The 21,730-nt window shown below is 41.9% G+C and overlaps 1 protein-coding gene, 1 long non-coding RNA gene and 1 pseudogene across 2 annotated transcripts in view; 2 read left to right on the top strand and 1 right to left on the bottom strand.

Annotated features, from left to right (window-relative positions):
• Positions 1-4,492, bottom strand: part of LOC137204498 (uncharacterized) — a 71,040-nt gene extending 66,548 nt beyond the window's left edge. The window contains exon 1 of the long non-coding RNA XR_010933662.1: positions 4,407-4,492. This is a non-coding gene — a long non-coding RNA (uncharacterized lncRNA). The remainder of the gene's footprint in view (positions 1-4,406) is intronic.
• A 1,082-nt stretch (positions 4,493-5,574) lies between these two features.
• On the top strand, positions 5,575-5,853 carry LOC137205125 (ATP synthase membrane subunit K, mitochondrial pseudogene; annotated as a pseudogene).
• Positions 5,854-15,602: 9,749 nt separating this feature from the next.
• HEBP2 (heme binding protein 2) lies at positions 15,603-21,347 on the top strand. The gene is made up of 4 exons (XM_067701950.1): positions 15,603-15,761; positions 16,332-16,467; positions 17,212-17,392; positions 20,801-21,347. The coding sequence occupies exons 1-4, from the start codon at positions 15,663-15,665 to the stop codon at positions 20,997-20,999; spliced, it is 615 nt and encodes a 204-aa protein (XP_067558051.1). The 5' UTR covers positions 15,603-15,662; the 3' UTR covers positions 21,000-21,347.
• The last annotated feature ends 383 nt before the right edge of the window (positions 21,348-21,730 follow it).

Here is a 21,730-nt window from a genome sequence, read left to right as displayed (position 1 = left end):
GCCTGCGTGTCCGGAGCCTGTGCTCCGCAACAGGAGAGGCCACAACAGTGAGAGGCCCGCGTACCGCAAAAAAAACCACCACCAACAAAAAAAACTAGAGTTCAGAGAGGTTAAGTAACTTGTCCAGTGTTAAATACCACCTAAGAGGCAGAGCTGGGACCAGAAGCCTGGCCTCTCCATCCTGGGCCAGAGCAGCTTCCACGGTGCCAGCTGGTCTCCCAAGAAATTGCAAATGTGTAATTTCAGTCCCCGCTCCTGAATGGGGGTCAGCACTCATAACAGGATGGATATAGCTCTGAGTTTGGAATGGGATACAAATCTCCCTCCATGATTTTCAAATGGGGAGGTAGAGGTGGGTCATGTACCACTTGGGGGCTGTATCAGGATGCCCATAGGGGTGGGTATCAGGATAAGAACCACACATGGTTTTTAAACTCGTACTCATTGCTGTAATTTCAGGGGGGAAAACTATTTTTAGTGTTTTCACAGTATAAACTACGAAACTAAACAACCTTTTGATGGTTCAAAATGAACAACAAGTGACTCTTTAAAGCTTTTTTTTTTCCGGTACGCGGGCCTCTCACTGTTGTGGCCTCTCCCGTTGCGGAGCACAGGCTCCGGACGCGCAGGCTCAGCGGCCATGGCTCATGGACCCAGCCGCTCCGCGGCATGTGGGATCTTCCCGGACCGGGGCACGAACCCGTGTCCCCTGCATCGGCAGGCGAACTCTCAACCACTGCGCCACCAGGGAAGCCCCTTTAAAGCTTTTTTAACATGAACATTTTTATGCTAGATATGCAACGTGGTACAGTTTTAGAAAAATAAAGTAGGATGCGTTACTTTTCAAACATAATCTGACAGAAATAAAGTAATTTCTTTGAGGGCTGAAGCAAAATATAATCTATTTGAGTGAAAAAAATCAATAATATTCCTTTCAGGAAAATTGTACTGAACAATTCTCTAATGGCCTTTAAGGGAAGTAAATAAACAAATGGAAATGAAAAGCTCAGCAGACAGCCTTCTTTTTTTAATCCTAAGAATCTAGTTCTCTTGGGAGACTCTGTTGAGTCTTTCCCAACTGCCATTTCTTCCTCTTCCCTTGCTAACAGAACCCTGGTTTGGTTCTGGGATCCTGGAACCACCGGTGAGAGGCAGACCAGATCCCGCCCGATGACAGGGGATGCATCATGATAATTAATTATGGTGATCTCAATTCCTTCACTGGTGGCTGATTTGGTCTTTGGGACTGAAGGAGAGATCTACACAGGAGGTGAGGCTTGGTCTAAAAAAGATTGCCTCGTATTAAAAATAAACGCGTGGAAGGAGATACTCTTCCTCTTTGCTGGATGTTATGTATCTGCATATGATGCTTAGAGCTGCAGCAGCCATCTTGCAACCATGAGGCAAGACATCAGCCAGGACTAGTATTGAGGATAGTAGAGTAGAAAGATGGAAAACACCTGGGTTGATGATTGTCAAGCAGCTGAATAACCCTGCAGCTATCTATATTTTAATGAGAGAATACCTTCCCTACTGCTTAAAGCCATTTAAGCCATGCTTGTTACTTGTAGACAAAAGCATCCCAATTGCCACAATTTCAAAGGCTAATCAGGAAATACATTGCCATGTTTAAAAATGTTCTGATAGACTTATTTGAAATAAGTAGTCAATGTTAGGACTCATTGAAGATGTTGTCAATGATGTAGCTAAGGAAACATTTTCTCTTGTGGAACCAAACTGAAGAACTGAAGAAAATAAACTACAGCTGAACTATTGCCAAACTACAGTCCCCTAGGCCAAATCCCACTTTACCGTTTTTAATAGTTTAAAAAAAATCAAAAGAAAAATATTTCATGACACATGAAAACTATATGAATTAGAATTTTGGCAGCTAGAAATAAAGTTATTGGAACACAGTCACGCCCACTGCTACATCAAGAGTTGGGTAGTTACAACAGAGACTATATGACCTTCAAAGCCTAAAATACTTACTATCGGTTCCTTTAGCGAAAAAGTTTGCTGAAACCTGCTGCACACCAGTGGACTCCAACCCTAGTTCCATGGTAGAATTACTCGAGGAACTGCTAGAAATACTGATACCAAGACCCATCTGGACCAATTAAACAGAAATAAAGCCAGTGATTCTAATACGAAAGCAAGGCTGAAAGTCCTTTCTCTAGGTAATGTGGGTGGGTACAAAATACAGGTGAGCTTCCATGTGGACAGATGTACGGTAACAGGTTTAGAGAAAACTAGATCTGTAAATCTAGCTTTGAACCATCATTTATAACCCAGCGTTCTCTGTAAACCCCTTCCTGAAGCCGTCAGCCTAATGTGCATCTGCCACCAATTCAATTCACAAAGCAGGACTTGCCAGCAGAATATTAGAAACAACAGTGTCAACAGTGCATCCTTGTGTAAATGTTGACACAACTGGCACCCATGGGTAGTACTAGCTGTTAGCACTCCGAGACAGAGAGTGGAATTAAAAAAAAAAATCCAGGGATGAAAGAACTAGACCTTTAACAGCTAAAAAGTATTTGGGGAAGCAATAATTGTAGCCAGAAAAGATTAAGAATGGGAGGGAGTATAATAGGAACAGTGACCAGTATGTGGACATTTTCACTAAGTTCTACACGGGACGAGAAAATATCACTCAGGTAACATTTTATACAAAGGAAAAGGAGTCCCGTTTCTGGTCTGGCATGAAAAGAGCTTGAAAGTCATTCCTCCATCCTAACAACAAGAAAACGCTGAACAAACTGAAAAATCAACAACTCTTCTTAAATCCCTCAGAGAACTGAGGTCACAAACCGCTGTCCCCCAAATTAGGCAGAAGGCAGATACAAAGAATCACAACTTACCTGAGCAGAAATCCGCAAGCAGAAACGTCCTCAGGGACCAGCGCCAGGGTGGGGAAAGCTGAACTGTAATCGAAGGATTGCTGGAGGCTCAGAGTACACAAATCTGAGAATTAAAAACTCCAGAGGGGCCCAAACTCAGTTACTCTTGCCTCTAGGAGCCCTACCAGATTCTCACAGTGGAGCTCTGGGAAGAAAACCTTCTCGTGCTTCCAGCAGGAGGAGAAGAGGAACCATTTTGAAATACCTCAGAACATGCCGATCTTCTTAACGAGGTCTGCCCTCAGGAGAAACTACTTCACCAGGCCCTAGCCTGCTGGGGTTTTATCAGAGCCTAACTCCCCTGGGGGGAGGGAAATTCCCAGCCCCAGCTGGTTCTAGTCTTACTCTGCGGAAGGGAAATACCCAACTCCAGCCCTGCTAGTTATCTTGTTCCAATTAATGGGGGAAAAGAAAAAGCAACAGAGAAGCACTTGTGAAGTTCACAGCCCAGCGGCATAGGCTCACTACAAAACTGAGACCTAATCATAAAACTATAAAACGTTTTCCCTTGCCCCACACCAAACTACCAGCCACCACATTATTAAAGGCCTATTTACTGCAGTCCCTTTTACCTAGCACGTTGAGTTTACCTTTCAAGAAAAAATTATAAGTCATACTAAAAAGCAAAAAACACAGTTTGAAGAGACAGAGCAAGCATCAGAAACAGATTCAGAGATAGCAGGAATGTTGTTGGAATTATCAGACCAGGAATGTAAAATAAATATGATTAATATGCAAAGGGCTCTAATGGAAAAAAATAGACAACATGCAAGAACAGATGGGCGATGCCTGCAGAGAGATGGAAATTCTAAGAAAGAACCAAAAAGAAATGCTAGAAACCAAAAACACTGTAACAGAAATGAAGAATGCCTTTGATGGGCTTATCAGTAGACTGGACACAGCTGAAGAAAGAATCTCTGAGCTTAAGGAAATGTTAATAGACACTTCCAAAATGGAAAAGCAAAGAGAAAAAAAACTGAAAAAAAAAAATCAAAGCAGAATATACAAGGACTGTGACAACTACAAAAGGGGTTACATACGAGTAACGGGAATCCCAGAAAGTGACAAGAAAGAAAAGAACAGGAGAAATATCTGAAGCAACAATGGTGGCAAATTAACCTACATTAATGTCAAACCACAGATCCAGGAAACTCAGAGAATATCAAGCAGGAATAATGCCAAAAACAAAGCAAAACAAACAAAAACTACACCTAGGCACATCATATTCACACTGCAGAAAATCAAAAATAAAGAAAAAGTCTTGAAAGAAGCTGGCGGAGGGTGGGGGGAGAGAACCTTACCTATAGAAGAGGAAAGATGAGAATTACACACAACTGTTCCTCAGAAACCATGTGGTCCCAAAGACCAAATCAGCCCCTGGTAAAGGAACTGAGATCACCATCTTCTGATGTTAGAATAAGGTATCATAAGCATCAACAAACTCTTAAGCCCCACCGTATTCTTAGTGCAGTGCAGGGCTCTCAATGTAGAGTTAAAACTTACCTTCTCCTTCTCCAATTCCCCAGCGTTTTCAGACAATACACAGAGTTGGATGTTTTGAAGGGCCAACATTAGCATTCATCTTCTCCATCTGGATTCGGAACAAGGTGAGGCCAAAGTTAAATTTTCTCACTTCAAACACTGAATCTTCTTGGTTCTAAATTATTCATTAGTTACTCCTTTATCACATTCATAAGACCTGTCTCAGAGGGTTGTTAGAAGGATGCAATGTTAAAACACACATCTGCCAAAAAGGCAGAGTCAGTACTAGTGCCTTTCTGTATTTATCATCCCCTATAATACATCATGTGTTCTTACCCTCTTGTAGGGAAACTAAGACATCAGGGCCTGCCTGTCCATTAGCCTCACCTGGCACCATGCTTAGAGCTCACATTATTTTTAGGGGCCCATAAAAATATTTTAATTTCTTTTACAATCAGAATTTTAAAAGTTAACTTTGGGGGTCAAAGATTATATTCATCTTTATACCAGCACAGTCGTAAAATATAATTTTTGTATTTTTCTACAGAGGAAGGGACCCACCAAGGCAAAAGTACCTTGGGCCTGTCACAGTTATAATGCAGCCCTGGGAGAGAGGCTATCCCAGTTCAAAGCAAGCCAGCTTCAGGCAAGAGAAGAGAGATCTGAATTTTTTCAGAGGAAACACCTGTGCTCTCTCTCGCCTCCCTACACAAACCCAATGGTTCTAGCCACACTTTCCCTCCCTCTCTCCTCTCATTTTGTTAACGTCATCATAAAAGTAAACAAGTAAGTGATTTCAATAAGTTTTCTCCTATAGGCAGAATGTATAAGAACGCAATATGTGTGTTCAATAAGCAAGGGATCAGGTGAGTTCAAAGAACCAATTTCAGTTCCTAATGAACAGGTCCAGAGTTTTTACTCACAAAAGACCATACTAATAACTACTATTTATCAGGATACAACATGCAAAACATTGGGCTAAGAGATAAACAGGCATTATCTCTTGGAATCCTCAAAAATCATATGAGGTGAATACCATCCATTTGTACAAATAAAGAAACAGATTCAATAAGGCTGAACCACATGCCCAAGGTCACACACCAGGAAGTAGGAGAGCTGGGATGGAAAGCCAGACTCTTAAATCTTGAAGGAGACACCTTCTTCTGATCTGGTGGAGGGATGGCTTTATATGTTGAAGGACGCAAGCTATAGAATTCATGACTATGGCAGGATTGAAGCCATCGTAGGCCCAGAAACTGACACCCAATTCCAGTTCACTGGTATTAAAAAAAAAAATGTCAACACTTACACTCTCACAAGTAGAATGAACCATGTACAAACCACATATGCAGGCTTTGCTTTGGTTATCCTGTATTTCAAGTGCAGGTCCAAAAGAGTTGCAGATGTGAAAGCAACATTTATGGAGTCCAACCTGTCTCTACTGCATCCATTATGTTCTCAGCCCTAGAGAAGCTAATATCAACTCATCAAATGATATTCCATTTGTACAATAAATATGAACCTGGAAAAATTCCCCATGTTTCTAAACATTAAATAAATAATAAAAAACAAACTAAAACACAAAATGTATGTAATATATTTAAATATGAATTTATATTAATTTCTTTTAAGAGCTTTTTGAGAACATTGGCTACCTAGTTGTGGTGTATTTGGTTGTCTACTTTTACTTCAACGCATGAACCTTTTAAAATCAGTGTGGATATCCCTCTCTGTTTTTACAAACACCACAGTCTCAGAAGTTATATCAGCCTCACATTGATTAGAATTTATGTTTTAATTTTTAAAGACATTCCCAGCTTTAGACCTTAGCTTTCTTACCCTCAACCCCACATTCAATCAATGCCTCTTCATTTTCTGTGGCCCATGAGAAAGGCGGTTCACAAGTGCTTCTAAAGACACTCGATCACGGTCTGTGTCTGATAAATTAGGACTGGCATTCATTCAACATTTATCAAGCAATTACGTGTCAGGCACTGAGCAAAGTGCTAAGTGTAAATGGAGCTTCGTGGGTTGTTTTGTGTCTAAATAATGGATGAGTATTAAAATTCTCACCAAAGCTAAAGAAGAAACCAAGCAAAATAAAACATTACATTTTCTGTTAGAATACCAAGCTGCTACCCATTTTATAGTTATCATATTTGAGATCATGGTAACTATAAAAAGACCAATTATTTAATTACATTGTGGGTACAAGAATGGCCTCAGTTTAAACAATGACCTGAATGTAATATGTGGAGACTAGGACCAAATTTTATACACTTCTAAAACCCACGAACACCTACTACAGCACTATACACAGATGATACGTATAACTCTTCCAGTTATTATTCCTGAAAAAAATGTCACCTCAAACAGAGTGGCATAAAAAATAACCATGTTATTAGATTCTGTGGATACTGCTTGTGCCTGCTCCATGACCCCTGAGGCCTCAGCTTGGAAGAATGGAGGCTGTCTGGAGGACAGGGAGTTGGAGCCATCTGAACCCTTGGTCACTCACACATGTGGTGGTTGATGCCACCTGTCAGTCAGGACATCAGCTAGGAACCTACACATAGCTCTCTGTGGAGCTGCTTGGGCTTCCCTTCAGCATGGTTGCTGAATTTCTAAGAGTAGGTGTCCTTAGAACTAGGTGGAGGTCTTTAATGACCTAGCCTCAGAAGTCACACAGTCTGCCCAGTTTCAAGGAAAGGGAGCAGAGACCTCATTCTGTCAATGGGAGTTGCGTCAAAGTCCCATAATAAGAACAGCATGTTGGATGGGAGATAATGCTGCAACTATCTTCAGGAACTAAAATCTGCCACAAGTATGGAATAATCAATGAATGACCAGACGATATCTTCAGCAATTGGCATCAGTACTTCTCTCAAATATTTGAAATCTTCTTTGACGACACAGTGTGATTGCGCTTTCACACCCCCTTGAAGTCAGTTAAGGCCCGATGACTTGCTTTGGTCAATGAAATATGAATGGAAGTGACTAATATAACTTAGTGCAGGAAGCATTTACAGTCAATCCTCATTAATCACAGGTTCCATATTTACAAATTCACCTACTTACTGATATATATTTGTAACCCCCAAATCAATACAGCACTTTCTGGATCTCAGGTGGATATGTGCGTGCGTAGAGTGGTGAAAAAGCTGAGCCACTGCTGCACGTTCCCAGCTGAGGTCGAGCAAGACTAAGCTCTGCCTTCTACTTCGAGGTCTTATACGGTAAACGAGTGTCCTTTTCACAGTTTATTTAGTGCCACATTTTTCACATTTTTGTGCTTCTTGTTGGTGATTTTGCTATTTTAAATGCGCCCCAAGCAGTGCTGAAGTGCTATCTAGTGCTCCTAAGTGCAAAAAGGCTGGGATGTGCCTTTCAGAGAAGATATATGTTATATACACTTCATTAAGGCGTAAGTTACAGTGTTGTTTTTTGTGAGTTCAATGTTAGTGAATTAACAGTATATATTAAATGAGTTATCTTTATACAATAACACACATAAAATGAGGTTATATATTGATCTGTTGATGAAAATGTTGTAACCAGAGGCTCACAGGAGCCTAAGTCTGTATTTCTTCTAGAAGCGATGGTTCAGTATTGACTAGTTCAATGTCCGTGGTGATCTTATAGAACATATATACCTGCCGTGAATAATAAGAACCAGCTGGAATTCCTGCTGCAGTATTCTCCCGTGCTTGCTCCCTGCTGGCAAGAACTTGGAGGCCCCTGGTGATACAAAGGTGCCACAAGTGCTGTAAATCTTCAAATATCTTCATAATGTCACATAAACATCAATTATATATGAGCTGATAGAAAGAAAAATTTTACCTTAATTAATCAACAAGAAAACTGGCTAGATTATTTGACACATGAGTATAAAACTTGAGCCTTCTGAATTTCATTGTTTGTTCTAACTGAAATTATACTAGTTTAAAATAAATCCTTTTCTTTCCTTCCTTCTTTTATATGACTAATTATCACCTTGTAAATATAGATAATTCAGCTTAGTCACCTGATGTTACCTTCATTAATTGTATATTCCACACCCTATAAAATGAATGTCTCCAAATTTAGCCTCAGTTTTTCTACAAATAAAATGCTCTTGCCGTCAAAAAGCATCAATAACTGTAAAAGGTGGTGCAGTTGAAAAAGAACAACAGATTTCTTAAGCAACAGTGTAAATTACTTCTCTTTCCTCTTTAAAAAAAAGAAAACCTTTCTGTAAAGTAAAATTGTATTCTTAGCTTTGCAAAGTTACCTACACAATGGATCACATCTGTTACATAAGTTAAAATAATAAGGCTATTTAAAAAAATAAGTCAAAATTCACTATTAAGCCTTCACTAAATAATTCAAATTTAGCTCAGCATAATAATAGATTTGCTGTAACACTAGAAAGTATCAGGTATCTGCAGGCCACAGCATACCTGTTTGGGCCAGGAAGGGGAAGGAAAGGTAAAAACATCAATTGCTTTAAAAGCAGGAGGCCCATACAACAGGGTACTATTCAGCAATAAAAAGGAATGAAGTACTGATACATGCTACAACATGGATGACTCTTGAAAACATTACACTAAGTGAAAGAAGCCAGTCACCAAAGATCACATATTATATATAATTCCATTTATATGAAATGTCCAGAATTGGCAAATCCATAGAGACAGAAAGTAGATTAGTGATTGCCAGAGGCCAGGAGGTTGGGAGTGACTACTAAATTGTACAGGGCTTCTTCCTGGAGTGACAGAATGCTCTGGAATTAGTGATGATGCCTGTATAACATAGTGAATATACTGAAAAACAATGAACTGTATACTTTAAAATGGTGACTTTTATGTTATGTGAATTATATATCAAAACAAAAAAATGTAAAGCACTAGGCATACCCACTAGGATGGCTATAATAATAAAGCCAGGTAATAAGAAGTGTTGGTAAGGATGTGGAGAAACTGCCCATACCCCACTGGTGAAAATGTAAAACCACTTTATTTACTTTAAATTATTTTTTAAATTTTATTTTCTGGCTGCACCATGTGGCTTGTGGGATCTTAGTTCCCCAACCCGGTCCCTGGCAGTGGAAGAGTAGAGTCCTAACCACTGGACCGCCAGGGAATTCCCATGGTGCAGACACTTTAAAACCCAGTTTGGCAGTTCCTCAAAAAGTTAAATATACAGTTAGCATTTAACCTAGCAATTCCATTCCTAGGTATTTACCCAAGAGAAAGAAAACGTATGTCCATATAGAAACCTGTATACAAGTGTGTAGAACAGTATTGCTACTCATAATAGCCAAAAGTTTGAAACAATTCAAATGTTCATCAGCTGATGAATGAATAACAAAATGTTTATCCAACTGAATATTTTTCAGCCATTAAAAGGTATGAAGTACTGATACATGCTACAACATGGATGAACCTTGAAAACATTTTGCTAAGCAAAAGTAGCTAGTCATAAAAGACCACGTTCTATATGCTATGTTTGTGTCCTCCAAGATTCGTATGTTGAAATCCTGATGCCCAATGTGATGGCACTGAGGTGGGGCCTTTGGGAGGTGATTAAGTCACGAGGGCAGACCACTCACAAATGGGATTAGCGCCCTTATAAGAGACCAGGGAAAGCTCCTTGCCTCTTCCACCATGTGAGGAGACCATAAATAGTCCCACCAGGAAGAAGGCCCTCACCTGACCTTGCTGGCACCCTGATCCTGGACTTCCAGCCTCCAGAAGTGTAAGAAGCACATTTCTGTTGTTTATAAGCTACCCAGTCTGCAGTGTTTTGTTATAGCAGCCCAATGTATTGAGATACTGCATGATCCCATTTATAGGAAATGTCCAGAATAGAAATAAGGAGCAGATTAGCAGTTGCCTAGGACTGGGTGGTGGAGGATTGAAGAATGATGGCTAAAGGGGTTTCAATGGCATTTCTTTTGGGGGGTTGAAAATGATGACAATGTTCTAAAATTCATTGTGGTTGATGGTTACACAACTGTGAATATACACTAAAAACCACTGAATGGTATGCCTTAAGTGGGTGAATTATATGGTAAGTGAATTTTATCTCAATAATTAAGTGGGTGAATTACATGGTAAGTGAATTAAGTGGGTGAATTATATGGTAAGTGAATTTTATCTCAATAATTCTCTTAGAAAAAAATACAGAATAAATCTAACCAAAAACTTTCAAAATCACTAGGGTCTGGCCACTGTCCCTTCTCTCTCTCCCATCCCACCTTCCCAGCCTGTTAGGTCTGGTGGGATGACTCAGAGGCGTGGGGGTCATTTGGGTGGAAGAGGACAAGAAACCAGTACAGTTGAAGATTTTCTCCAGGCGGGACTGTGGTCCCGCCCACTTCCTCTCCCTAGGGTCCCTGACGGCTATTTGGGCCCTAAGCCGCCGTCTAGGTGTGAGTGGGGCTGCCCACTCACCCCGGGCTGGGTCCCCGGATCCAACCCGCGCATGAGCATTCGGCCCACCAGGGTGCGGACTGGGCCGGCCAAGATCAGAGTCAGTAGGAGCATTCCCCCTCCCCGCCCCCACTCCCACCTTTCACTGAGCACCAAGTCCAAACCACTGGACTAACAGAGAACCTCAGAACCCAGGGAATATCAATTGGAGTGAGGCCTCCCAGAGGCCCTCATCTCAGCACCAAGACCCAGCTCTATCCAGCTGCTTACAAACTCCAGGGCTGGATGTCTCAGGCCAAACAACCAGTAAAACAAGAATACAGCAGCTCCCATAAAAAAAAAAAAAATGAAATGACAAAAAAATTTGTTACAGATGGTGGAGCAAGGTAAAAACCTACAAGACCAAATAAATGAAGACGAAATAGGCAACCTCTGAAAAAGAATTCAGAGTAATTATAGTAAAGATGATCCAGAATCTTGGAAAGAGAATGGAGAAAATATATTAAATAAATGTTAAAGCAACATTTAACAATGCTCTAGAAGAACTAAACAGCCATAAATGTTAAAGAATAAACAGCCATAAAAGGGGAAATTGAAAGTAACACAACTATAGTAGGGGACTTTAACACCTCACTTTCACCAATGGACAGATCATCCAAAATGAAAATAAATAAGGAAACACAACCTTTAAATGACACATTAAACAAGATGGACTTAATTGATATTTACAGGACATTCCATCCAAAAACAACAGAATACACTTTCTTCTCAAGTGCTCATGGAACATTCTCCAGGATAGATCATATCTTGGGTCACAAATCAAGCCTTGGTAAATTTAAGAAAATTGAAATTGTATCAAGTATCTCTTCTGACCACAATGCTATGAGATTAGATACCAATTACAGGAAAAAAACTGTAAAATATACAAACACATGGAGGCTAAACAATATGATACTGAACAACCAAGAGATCACTGAAGAAATCAAAAAAATACCTAGAAACAAATGACAACAAAAACACAATGACCCAAAACCTATGGAATGCAACAAAAGCAGTTCTAAGATGGAAGTTTATAGCAATACAATCCTACCTCAAGAAAGAAGAAATATCTTACATAAACAACCTAACCTTACACCTAAAGCAATTAGAGAAAGAAGAACAAAAAAACCCCCAAAGTTAGCAGAAGGAAAGAAATCATAAGATCAGATCAGAAATAAATGAAAAAGAAATGAAAGAAACAATAGCAAAGATCAGTAAAACTAAAAGCTGGTTCTTTGAGAAGATAAACAAAATTGATAAACCATTATCCAAACTCATCAAGAAAAAAAGGGAGGAGACTCAAATCAACCGAATTATAAATGAAAAAGGAGAAGTAACAACTGACATTGCAGAAATACAAAGGATCATGAGAGATTACTACAAGCAACTATATGCCAATAAAATGGACAACCTGGAAGAAATGGACAAATTCTTAGAAAAGCACAACTTTCCAAGGCTGAACCAAGAAGAAATAGAAAATATAAACTGACCAATCACAAGCACTGAAATTGAAAGTGTGATTAAAAGTCTTCCAACAAACAAAAGCCCAGGACCAGATGGCTTCACAAATGAATTCTATCAAACATTTAGAGAAGAGCTAACACCTATCTTCCTCAAACTTTTCCAAAATATAGCAGAGAGAGGAACACTCCCAAACTCATTCTACAAGGCCAACATCACCCTGACACCAAAACCAGACAAAGATGTCACAACATAACACTACAGACCAATATCTCTGATGAACGTAGATGCAAAAATCCTCAGCAAAATACTAGCAAATAGAATCCAACAGCACATTAAAAGGATCATGCACCACGAACAAGTGGCGTTTATCCCATAAATGCAAGGATTCTTCAATATACACAAATCAATGTGATACACCATATTAACAAACTGAAGGATAAAAACCATATGATCATCTCAATAGATGCAGAAAAACTTTTGACAAAATTCAACACCCACTTATGATAAAAACTCTCCAGAAAGTAGGAATAGAGGGAACCTACCTCAACATAATAAAGACCATATATGACAAACCCACAGCCAACATTGTTCTCAGTGGTGAAAAACTGAAACCATTTCCTCTAAGATCAGGAACAAGACAAGGTTGCCCACTGTCACCACTATTACTCAACATAGTTTTGGAAGTCCTAGCCACAGCAATCAGAGAAGAAAAAGAAATAAAAGGAATCTAAATCAGAAAAGCAAAAGTAAAACTGTCACTGTTTGCAGATGACATGATACTATACATAGAGAATCCTAAAGATGCTACCAGAAAACTACTAGAGCTAATCAATGAATCCTGTAGAGTAGCAGGAACCAAAATTAATGCACAGAAATCTCTTGCATTCCTATACAATAATGATGAAAATTCTGAAAGAGAAATTAAGGAAACACTCCCATTTACCATTGCAACAAAAAGAATAAAATACCGAGGGATAAGCCTACCTAAGGAGACAAAAGACCTGTATGCAGAAAACTATAAGATACTGATGAAAGAAATTAAAGATGATACCAACAGATGGAGAGATATACCATGTTCTTGGATTGGAAGAATCAACATTGTGAAAATGACTATACTACCCAAAGCAATCTACAGATTCAGTGCAATCCCCTCAAACTACCAACGGCATTTTTCACAGAACTAGAACAAAAAATTTCACAATTTGTATGGAAACACAAAAGACCCTGAATACCCAAAACAATCTTGAGAAAGAAAAACGGAGCTGGAGGAATCAGGCTTCCGGACTTCAGACTATACTACAAAGCTACAGTAATCAAGACAGTATGGAACTGGCACAAAAACAGAAATATAGATCAGTGGAACAGGATACAAGGCCCAGAGATAAACCCACACACATACGGTCACCTTATCTTTGATAAGGGAGGCAAGAGTATACAATGGAGAAAAGACAGCCTCTTCAATAAGTGGTGCTGGGAAAACTGGACAGCTACATGTAAAAGAATGAAATTAGGACCCTTCCTAACACAAACACAAAAATAAACTCAAAATGGATTACAGACATAAATGTAAGGACAGACACTATAAAACTCTTAGAGGAAAACATAGGCAGAACACTCTGTGACATAAATCATAGCAAGATCCTTTTTGACCCACCTCCTAGAGTAATGGAAATAAAAACAAAAATAAACAAATGGGACCTAATGAAACTTAAAAGCTTTTGCACGGCAAAGGAAACCATAAAAAAGATGAAATGACAACCCTCAGAATGGAAGAAAATATTTGCAAATGAAGCAACTGACAAAGGATTAATCTCCAAAATTTACAAGCAGCTCATGCAGCTCAATAACAAAAAACCCAATCCAAAAATGGGCAAAAGACCTAAAAAGACATTTCTCCAAACAATATATCCAGATTGCCAACAAACACATGAAAGGATGCTCAATATCACTAATCATTAGAGAAATGCAAATCAAAACTACAATGAGGGGCTTCCCTGGTGGCGCAGTGGTTGAGAGTCTGCCTGCCGATGCAGGGGACACGGGTTCCTGCCCCGGTCCGGGAAGATCCCACATGCCGCGGAGCAGCTGGGCCCGTGAGCCATGTCTGCTGAGCCTGTGCATCCGGAGCCTGTGCTCCGCAACGGGAGAGGCCACAACAGTGAGAGGTCTGCGTACCGCAAAAAAAAAAAAACAACTACAATGAGGTATCACCTCACACTGGTCAGAATGCCCATCATCAAAAAATCTACAAACAATAAATGCTGGGGAGGGTGTGGAGAAAAGGGAACCCTCTTGCACTATTGGTGGGAATGTAAATTGGTACAGCCGCTATGGAAAACAGTATGGAGGTTCCTTAATAAACTAAAAATAGTACTACCATATGACCCAGCAATCCCACTACAGGGCATATACCCTGAGAAAACCATGATTCAAAAAGAGACATGTACCACAGTGTTCATTGCAGCTCTATTTACAATAGCCAGGACACGGAAGCAACCTAAGTGTCCATCGACAGATGAATGGATAAAGAAGATGTGGCACATATATACAATGGAATATCACTCAGCCATAAAAAGAAACGAAATTCAGTTATTTGTGATGAGGTGGATGGACCTAGAGTCTATCATACAGAGTGAAGTAAATCAGAAAGACAAAAACAAATACCGTATGCTAACACATATATATGGAATCTTAAAAAAAAATTGTTCTTATAAACCTAGGGGCAGGACAGGAATAAAGACACAGACGTAGAGAATGGACTTGAGGGCACAGGCAGGGGGAAGGGTAAGCTGGGACGAAGTAAGAGAGTAGCATGGACATATATATACTACCAAATGTAAAATAGATAGCTAGTGGGAAGCAGCTGCATGGCACTGGGAGAACAGCTGGGTGCTTTGTGACCACCTAGAGAGGTGGGATAGGGAGGGTAGGAGGGAGACAGAAGAGGGAGGGTATATGGAGATATTCCTATGCATATAGCTGATTCACTTTGTTATACGTTAGAAACTAACACAACACTGTAAAGCAATTATACTCCAATAACGATGTTAAAAAAAAGAAAAAGAAAACAAGGGTGGGGAAGGGAGACCGCCCCCCGAAGAAAGCCTGGCCAAGCAGACCCTGCCATCGGGTCTCCTGGGGGACCCGCATGGGAGCGGCCGGCCAGGGTTGGGATCGCGGTAGCAGCACCCCCTCCCGGCCTGGGCCCCGCAGTGCCCCGCGGACTCGGGGCTCCTGCAGTGTGTAGAGGGGGCCGGGCGTCTACGGGGCGGGGACTCGGGGACACGCAGGCGGGGCGGTCCCGAGTGGCCCCCTTCCGGCGCAGCTCACCGGCCTCTTTCTCGGAGTGTCGGCGCTGCCCATGGCTGAGGTGCTGGAGCCCGATCCCGGGGCAGCCGAGGGCTCGGAGGCTCTCGCAGAGACGCCGGGCTGGGAAGCCCCGGAGGACGCGAGTCCCCAGGTAGGCTCCACCCGCGGGCGCGAAGAGTGAGGGCCGGGGGGGTGGGCAGCGTGGGGCTGTCCTCGAGGTGATTTTCAATGCGGCCGGAGGGTCCCATAGGTTTAACTTAAAAGCACATTTTTAAAAATGGTCAGAGTCCCTAGCTCCATTCCTGCACAAACGGGAAGATGCGGTCGGTAAGCCGTAGTTACCCCCAGGCACTGGCCACATCTCAATTTCTTTTCTTTGTGGTTAAAAAAAAAAAAAAAAATCGACCACGTCCCAAAACCTGCGATGGGACCCTCCGGGCGGGGGCGGAACAGTTGCTTGCTTTTAACCCGAATCGAGCCGACTCTCCCTACCCGTGCTTGTGGGGCAGAGGCCGCCTGCGTCTCTAACCCAAAGATGGGAGCCGCGGGGGAGGAGCCCTGCCCGGTGCTGGGAAGCCAGAACCTCCGGCCGGACCCCAGGGGAGCGCAGCCCCTGGACTGGCTGTCCCAGGTGGACCCGAGATCAAGGTACCTGTACTGTTGCATCTCACGTTCTGCCTTCTTAGAATTGCTTCCCCAAGTTCCCCCTGTTCCATCTTAGCCTGGAAGTTATGAGATCCGACACTACGGACCTGCGAAGTGGGTCAGCACTTCGGTTGAGTCTATGGACTGGGATTCGGCCATGCAGACTGGCTTCACAAGGCTGAACGGCTACATTCAAGGCAAAAACGAGAAAGGTGAAGGCACTTTACCTTGTAATTATACACACTATTGTGGTTGAGTGCCCTGGCTTATTGAGTTTTCGCTGATTAAATAAATACCTTTTAGAATAGAAAAATAACCAGATCGTCAAAGACTTAATGTTTGAAGAGGAGGACTCTGCTCAGGACCCGAGGCGTCTAGAGGAGTGTAGTACTGGGCAGTGCTTTTTAGCCTCTGTTCTCCTTGTTTGTGGTTCTGCTGGATGAACTGGGCCTCTGTGTAAGTAAGCATTAAGGCCTTTTCATGGCTAATGCTTTGAGACAATTTGGTGACTGACTGGTAGAGTAAGAGACATTAGGAGGCAGGAAGGGTCAAAGAACACAAGATCCAGGGTGTCAAGATATATCTTCTGGTTTGGCTCTCATGCTATTTATGTTTTAGCAGGTCACTTAGCCAATGGGACCTCTGTTTCTGAATTGTAAAAGTAAAGAATGAACTGGACTATGTTATCTCTCATTTCCCCTTCTATCCCTAAAACTATGGAATTTATTAACGAAAAATATTAATAATACAGAAAGTGTTTAATGTGGGCAGTGGATAATTGTCATTTTGCCCTTATTATTTTTTTTAAGATGAAAATTATCTTAAAGTTTAAATATTTATGTCAAGTAAATCAAGAAACTCAGGTCAAAAAATAAGTTTTTAAATGTAGTCATAAATACACTAAATCTGCTTTCACGGTCTCCTTTGCATTTAAATATATATTTTTTGTGGCACAGAGATGAAAATAAAGATGACCGCTCCAGTGACAAGCTACGTGGAGCCCGGTTCAGGTCCTTTTAGCGAGTCTACCATTACCATTTCCCTGTATATCCCCTCTGAACAGCAATCTGATCCCCCCAGGCCTTCAGAGTCAGATGTCTTCATTGAAGACAGAGCTGAAATGACGGTGTTCGTACGGTAAGTGGTAGATAATTTATAGCCTTTCTGACTGTTGGTTTTACTTGCGGGCACTCATAGTTTAGCTCCTGTGCAGCTTAGCTCCTATGCTTTTCCCCCTTCCATAAAAACAGGTCTAATGCATTTCGTGGTGTTTTCCTAGTGACTTAGTTTTATACGTTACTAAGGGTCCTTTACAAGAAATAACTTGTATTTTATTTATCAGAAGGCTGACGCACACCTTCCACAGATAAGACGCAATACAAACATACACCGGACCTTCCCCCACAAAAGCAAAAGACTGTCCTTACCTGCCCTCTAGTTAAATTTGGAGAAAAATACCTTAAAACAGTGCATGGTACCCCTCCTCTCAACTAGGAGCTTCTGATAGCCTCAAACTCTTCCCTTTGTTCCCCCAGCCCAAAGGATGGCAGCTGCTTCCCCCAGTGACTGCCTCTGTTGGTTGGTTTACTGGTTCCTTACTCTGACCTTACAGTGCCTGTCTCAGTAAAGTCACTAATCAGCCTGCCGGCCTCCCCAGCAAGGACTGTCGTAGCCATCGGCAGCACACTCAGCCCCTGAATCTGGCCCATTCGCCTTAGAAAGGGGTGTGATTCCGTTCCCTTCCTCCCCACTGTTACTTGCTCGGGCCCTCACCTTACAGGGACCGCAGCTGAGTCCTCTTTGCTACCCCAGTGCTCGGCACATGCCTGACACTCACCAGATACTCCGACGTTTTTCAGTCTCAGGTTCCACTTCGAGAGCCTCCCAGCTGTTGTCTCTGCCCACCAGTCTCCTCTCCCTGGCCCTCCACTCTGGAACGCCGATCGTTCTCACAACGACAGCAACAAAACCCCAACCTGTTACTGTGTTTAAACATCTGTTGGCTTTTCCTCTTGCTTCCGCGTGACATTCAGACCGTTCCGCGTACTGCATCACCTGCAACACGCGGCCCAACCTGTCTCCCTGACAACTCCCCCCCCACCTCCCGCCCTTCACTGAGTAGGCTGAGTTCCTCCACGTGTCTGTACCTTTGACCTTAGGCAAGTTACTGAGACTTTGCTTGACAAAAATCTCATCTGTAAAATGTGTCTAATCACAGTACCTACCTACTATCTCACAGGGTTGCCATGAAGATCAGATGAGTTAATTTACCTAAAATACGTAGAACATGAGCATGATATTACTACCGGCTCCAGCTCCCTCTTTCTTCTCTTCCTGGAGAGCCTACTTTCATCCTTCAGGACTTAGATCAATTGGTACCTTGTCTGTGATGCCTTCCTCAGTTTCTCCAGCCAGCCAGCCTCTCGGTGCTATGATTCTAAATTCTAATGACCTACTGATAGACTGTAATTTCCTCAAGAATACAGCAACACGTTACTCTGCCCATATCCTTCGGCTGCTGGTGAGGCAGGTGCGTGTGGGGAGGCTCAGTATATGTCTGTGTCCTGAATAAAGCCGTGGATAGATCATTGTAGAACAACGTGTATTCAGAGGACAAAAGATGATTTCTAAGTAAGAGGCTCAAGATTTGATTTCAAGGAAGAAGTGGAATCTGAAACAGATTCCCTTTAGGCAGAACATTCCTTAAGGAAATAAATAATAAATTTAGGAGCAGAAATGTTTCCTAACACATGGTTCAGAATTATCATCATCAGTCAACATGATGGAAATTATAGAACAGATTTATCAATTTATCTTCAACGTTTTGTTTTATATACATGTGCATACACAGATTCCTCTACTTACTCAACTGGAATTTAAAAGGTACTGCAGGCCAGGAATGACTAGGTGCCTGGTAGACACTGTGGAACAGAACAGGCCTGGTTCATACCCTCGAGACCTTACATCTTATCTGAGGAATGGTAGGAATGATCTTTTCCACTGGCAAATTGATAATAAACCTTATTTATGCTAAAGAAGGCATATTAGGAATGTTTTTGTGTCTGTTTTTCCTATTCTCAGCCTTCAAATTCATCATGTTTACATTTCAGCAACTCAGCTAGGTTGGTGTGCTGTCATGATTTAATCTCAGGGTATTTTTGTTTATATACTTTAAAATCTACACTTAAACTTCTGTTTTCCTACTTTTTATGCAAATCTTTTGACTGTCTTTTCATCCCCATCCTCTTAGCAACCTCCTAACTGGCTCCTTCTCTCCAATCTAGTTTCCATCTCTCTGCCTATATTTTTACCCAGATCTAATCAAGTTACTTTTCTGCTTTTCCAACATCCTTTGGAATAATCTCAAAAGGCCTTAGGATGATGTACAAGGTTCCTCCTTCCAGCTCTGACTCACCTTTCTTTCTTTCTTTCTTTTATTAATTAATTAATTTATTTTTGGCTGTGTTGGGTCTTCGTTGCTGCATGCGGGCTTTCTCTAGTTGCAGCGAGCAGGGGCTACTCTTCGTTGTGGTGCGCGGGCTTCTCATTGCAGTGGCTTCTCTTGTTGCGGAGCACGTGCTCTAGGCACGTGGGCTCAGTATTTGTGGCATGTGGGCTCAGTAGTTGTGGCATGTGGGCTCTAGAACGCAGGCTCAGTAATTGTGGCGCACGGGCCCAGCCGCTCCGCGGCATGTGGGATCTTCCCGGACCAGGGCTCGAACCCGTGTTCCCTGCCTTGGCAGGCGGATTCTCAACCACTGCGCCACCAGGGAAGTCCTGACTCACCTTTCTGACCTCATTTTATGCCTCATTATGAAATTGCTTTGTATTTCTGGACTTTTGTTCTTTTCTTATCTCTCCCCTTTCTCTGCCCAGCAAAACTATCCTCCATTCCAGGCCCCACTCAGAGACACACCTTGCCCTGATGTAATCATATCCTCAGTGTTCCCAAGCACTTTGATTCTGTCTCTGTTAAAGCTTTTCTCAGACTGTATAGAGCTGCCAAAATGCCCATCTCTTCCATATAGGGTCAAAACTTATGTTCATCTGTAATACAGTGCCTGCCCTTTTTCTAAGGAGAAGAAGAAAGGGGAAATGTTCGATAGAAAATGGAAAGACTGAAAGGGAGGCTGCTAAGGGGGATTCATTGTGGCTCTCTGACCGGGAGCATCAGTAGTACAGGAGACTGTTGGAAATGCAGGCTCTTGGGCCCCAGCCCAGACCTCCTGAACCTGCATTTTCCCAGGTGACTCTCATGCACATTAGAGCTTGAGAAGCACAGAGTTAGAGCACAAGATGGCATAACTTCCAAATCTGCCCAACAGCTGGGACGTATTGCCTCCTCCTGGGTCCCCTCAGTGCGTGTGAGGTCACACTGAGCCTGGGAACCAGAGGAAGGGGACAGTCAGTTCAGCTGCCTAGAGGGAGGGGCTTTGAAACCGCACTCCATCCAGGTTTCCTTGTATCAGCTCCCACTTTTCTTCTTAGACTGACCTTCACATCAGTATTAAAATCATTTATGGTCATTTACTTTCTCCTTTGTAGGTCTTTCGATGGATTCTCTAGTGCCCAAAGGAATCAAGAACAACTCCTGACATTAGCAAGCATTTTGAGGGAAGAAGGAAAAGTTTTCGATGAAAAGGTTTACTACACCGCAGCCTACAACAGTCCTTTCGAATTGCTTGATAGAAAAAATGAGGTGTGGTTGATTCAGAAAAAAGAACCCTCCGAAGAAAAGGAATGAGCAAATGAGAGGAAGGTACATTGCCGGGGCAAAACCTCTGTTTAACATAGACGTCAACATTACCCATAAGCAAAATGTGTCTAGGAGCTCTACCTGAGAGTACTACTATGCATTGAGCTTATTTCCACTGTGCCTTTTTAATGCTTGAAGCTTTAGATACACAGATGACAGGGGACAGTATTCTATAAACATGTAAATCGATCTTTATTTCTATGAGGCTCCAGGGAAACGTCATGTTACTTCCCCCTTCTTCACTGTATCACAATCATGTTGCCTTATTTCTACTTGGATTTGTGTCAGTTGGATGTTACCTCCTCCAGATATTATCAATAAAAATGTTAAAGTTTATCCTGTGTGGAACTACAAGGCCGTCAAGCCTAGAGAACTCAAGTTCAGTTGGAAACAAAAATCAAAGTGTCTTTTCCAGCTGCCGCTGTTACTTTTTCCGTTGAGCCCTCTTTCCTATCTGCCAGCTGCTCCCCACACACGAGAAAAGCTCTCACAATACTCAAGTGTTGCTAATATTCCGTGACAAAAAATAAATGTATGAAGTTAGGCACTTCCTATTTTATTTTGATACTCAAGAGAGGCATGTTTTTTCTGAAGAAATGTATACAAACGTAGACTTTTACAATTCACTTGAGGGGCTTCCCTGGCAGTGCAGTGGTTGAGAATCTGCCTGCCAATGCAGGGGACATGGGGTCGGGCCCTGGTCTGGGAAGATCCCACGT

The sequence above is a fragment of the Pseudorca crassidens genome, chromosome 13, assembly GCF_039906515.1.
Source record: "Pseudorca crassidens isolate mPseCra1 chromosome 13, mPseCra1.hap1, whole genome shotgun sequence".
Taxonomy (NCBI): domain Eukaryota; kingdom Metazoa; phylum Chordata; class Mammalia; order Artiodactyla; family Delphinidae; genus Pseudorca; species Pseudorca crassidens.
The sequence above is the reverse complement of the archived record's forward strand: the minus strand, read 5'-3'. Positions and strand labels throughout refer to the sequence as shown.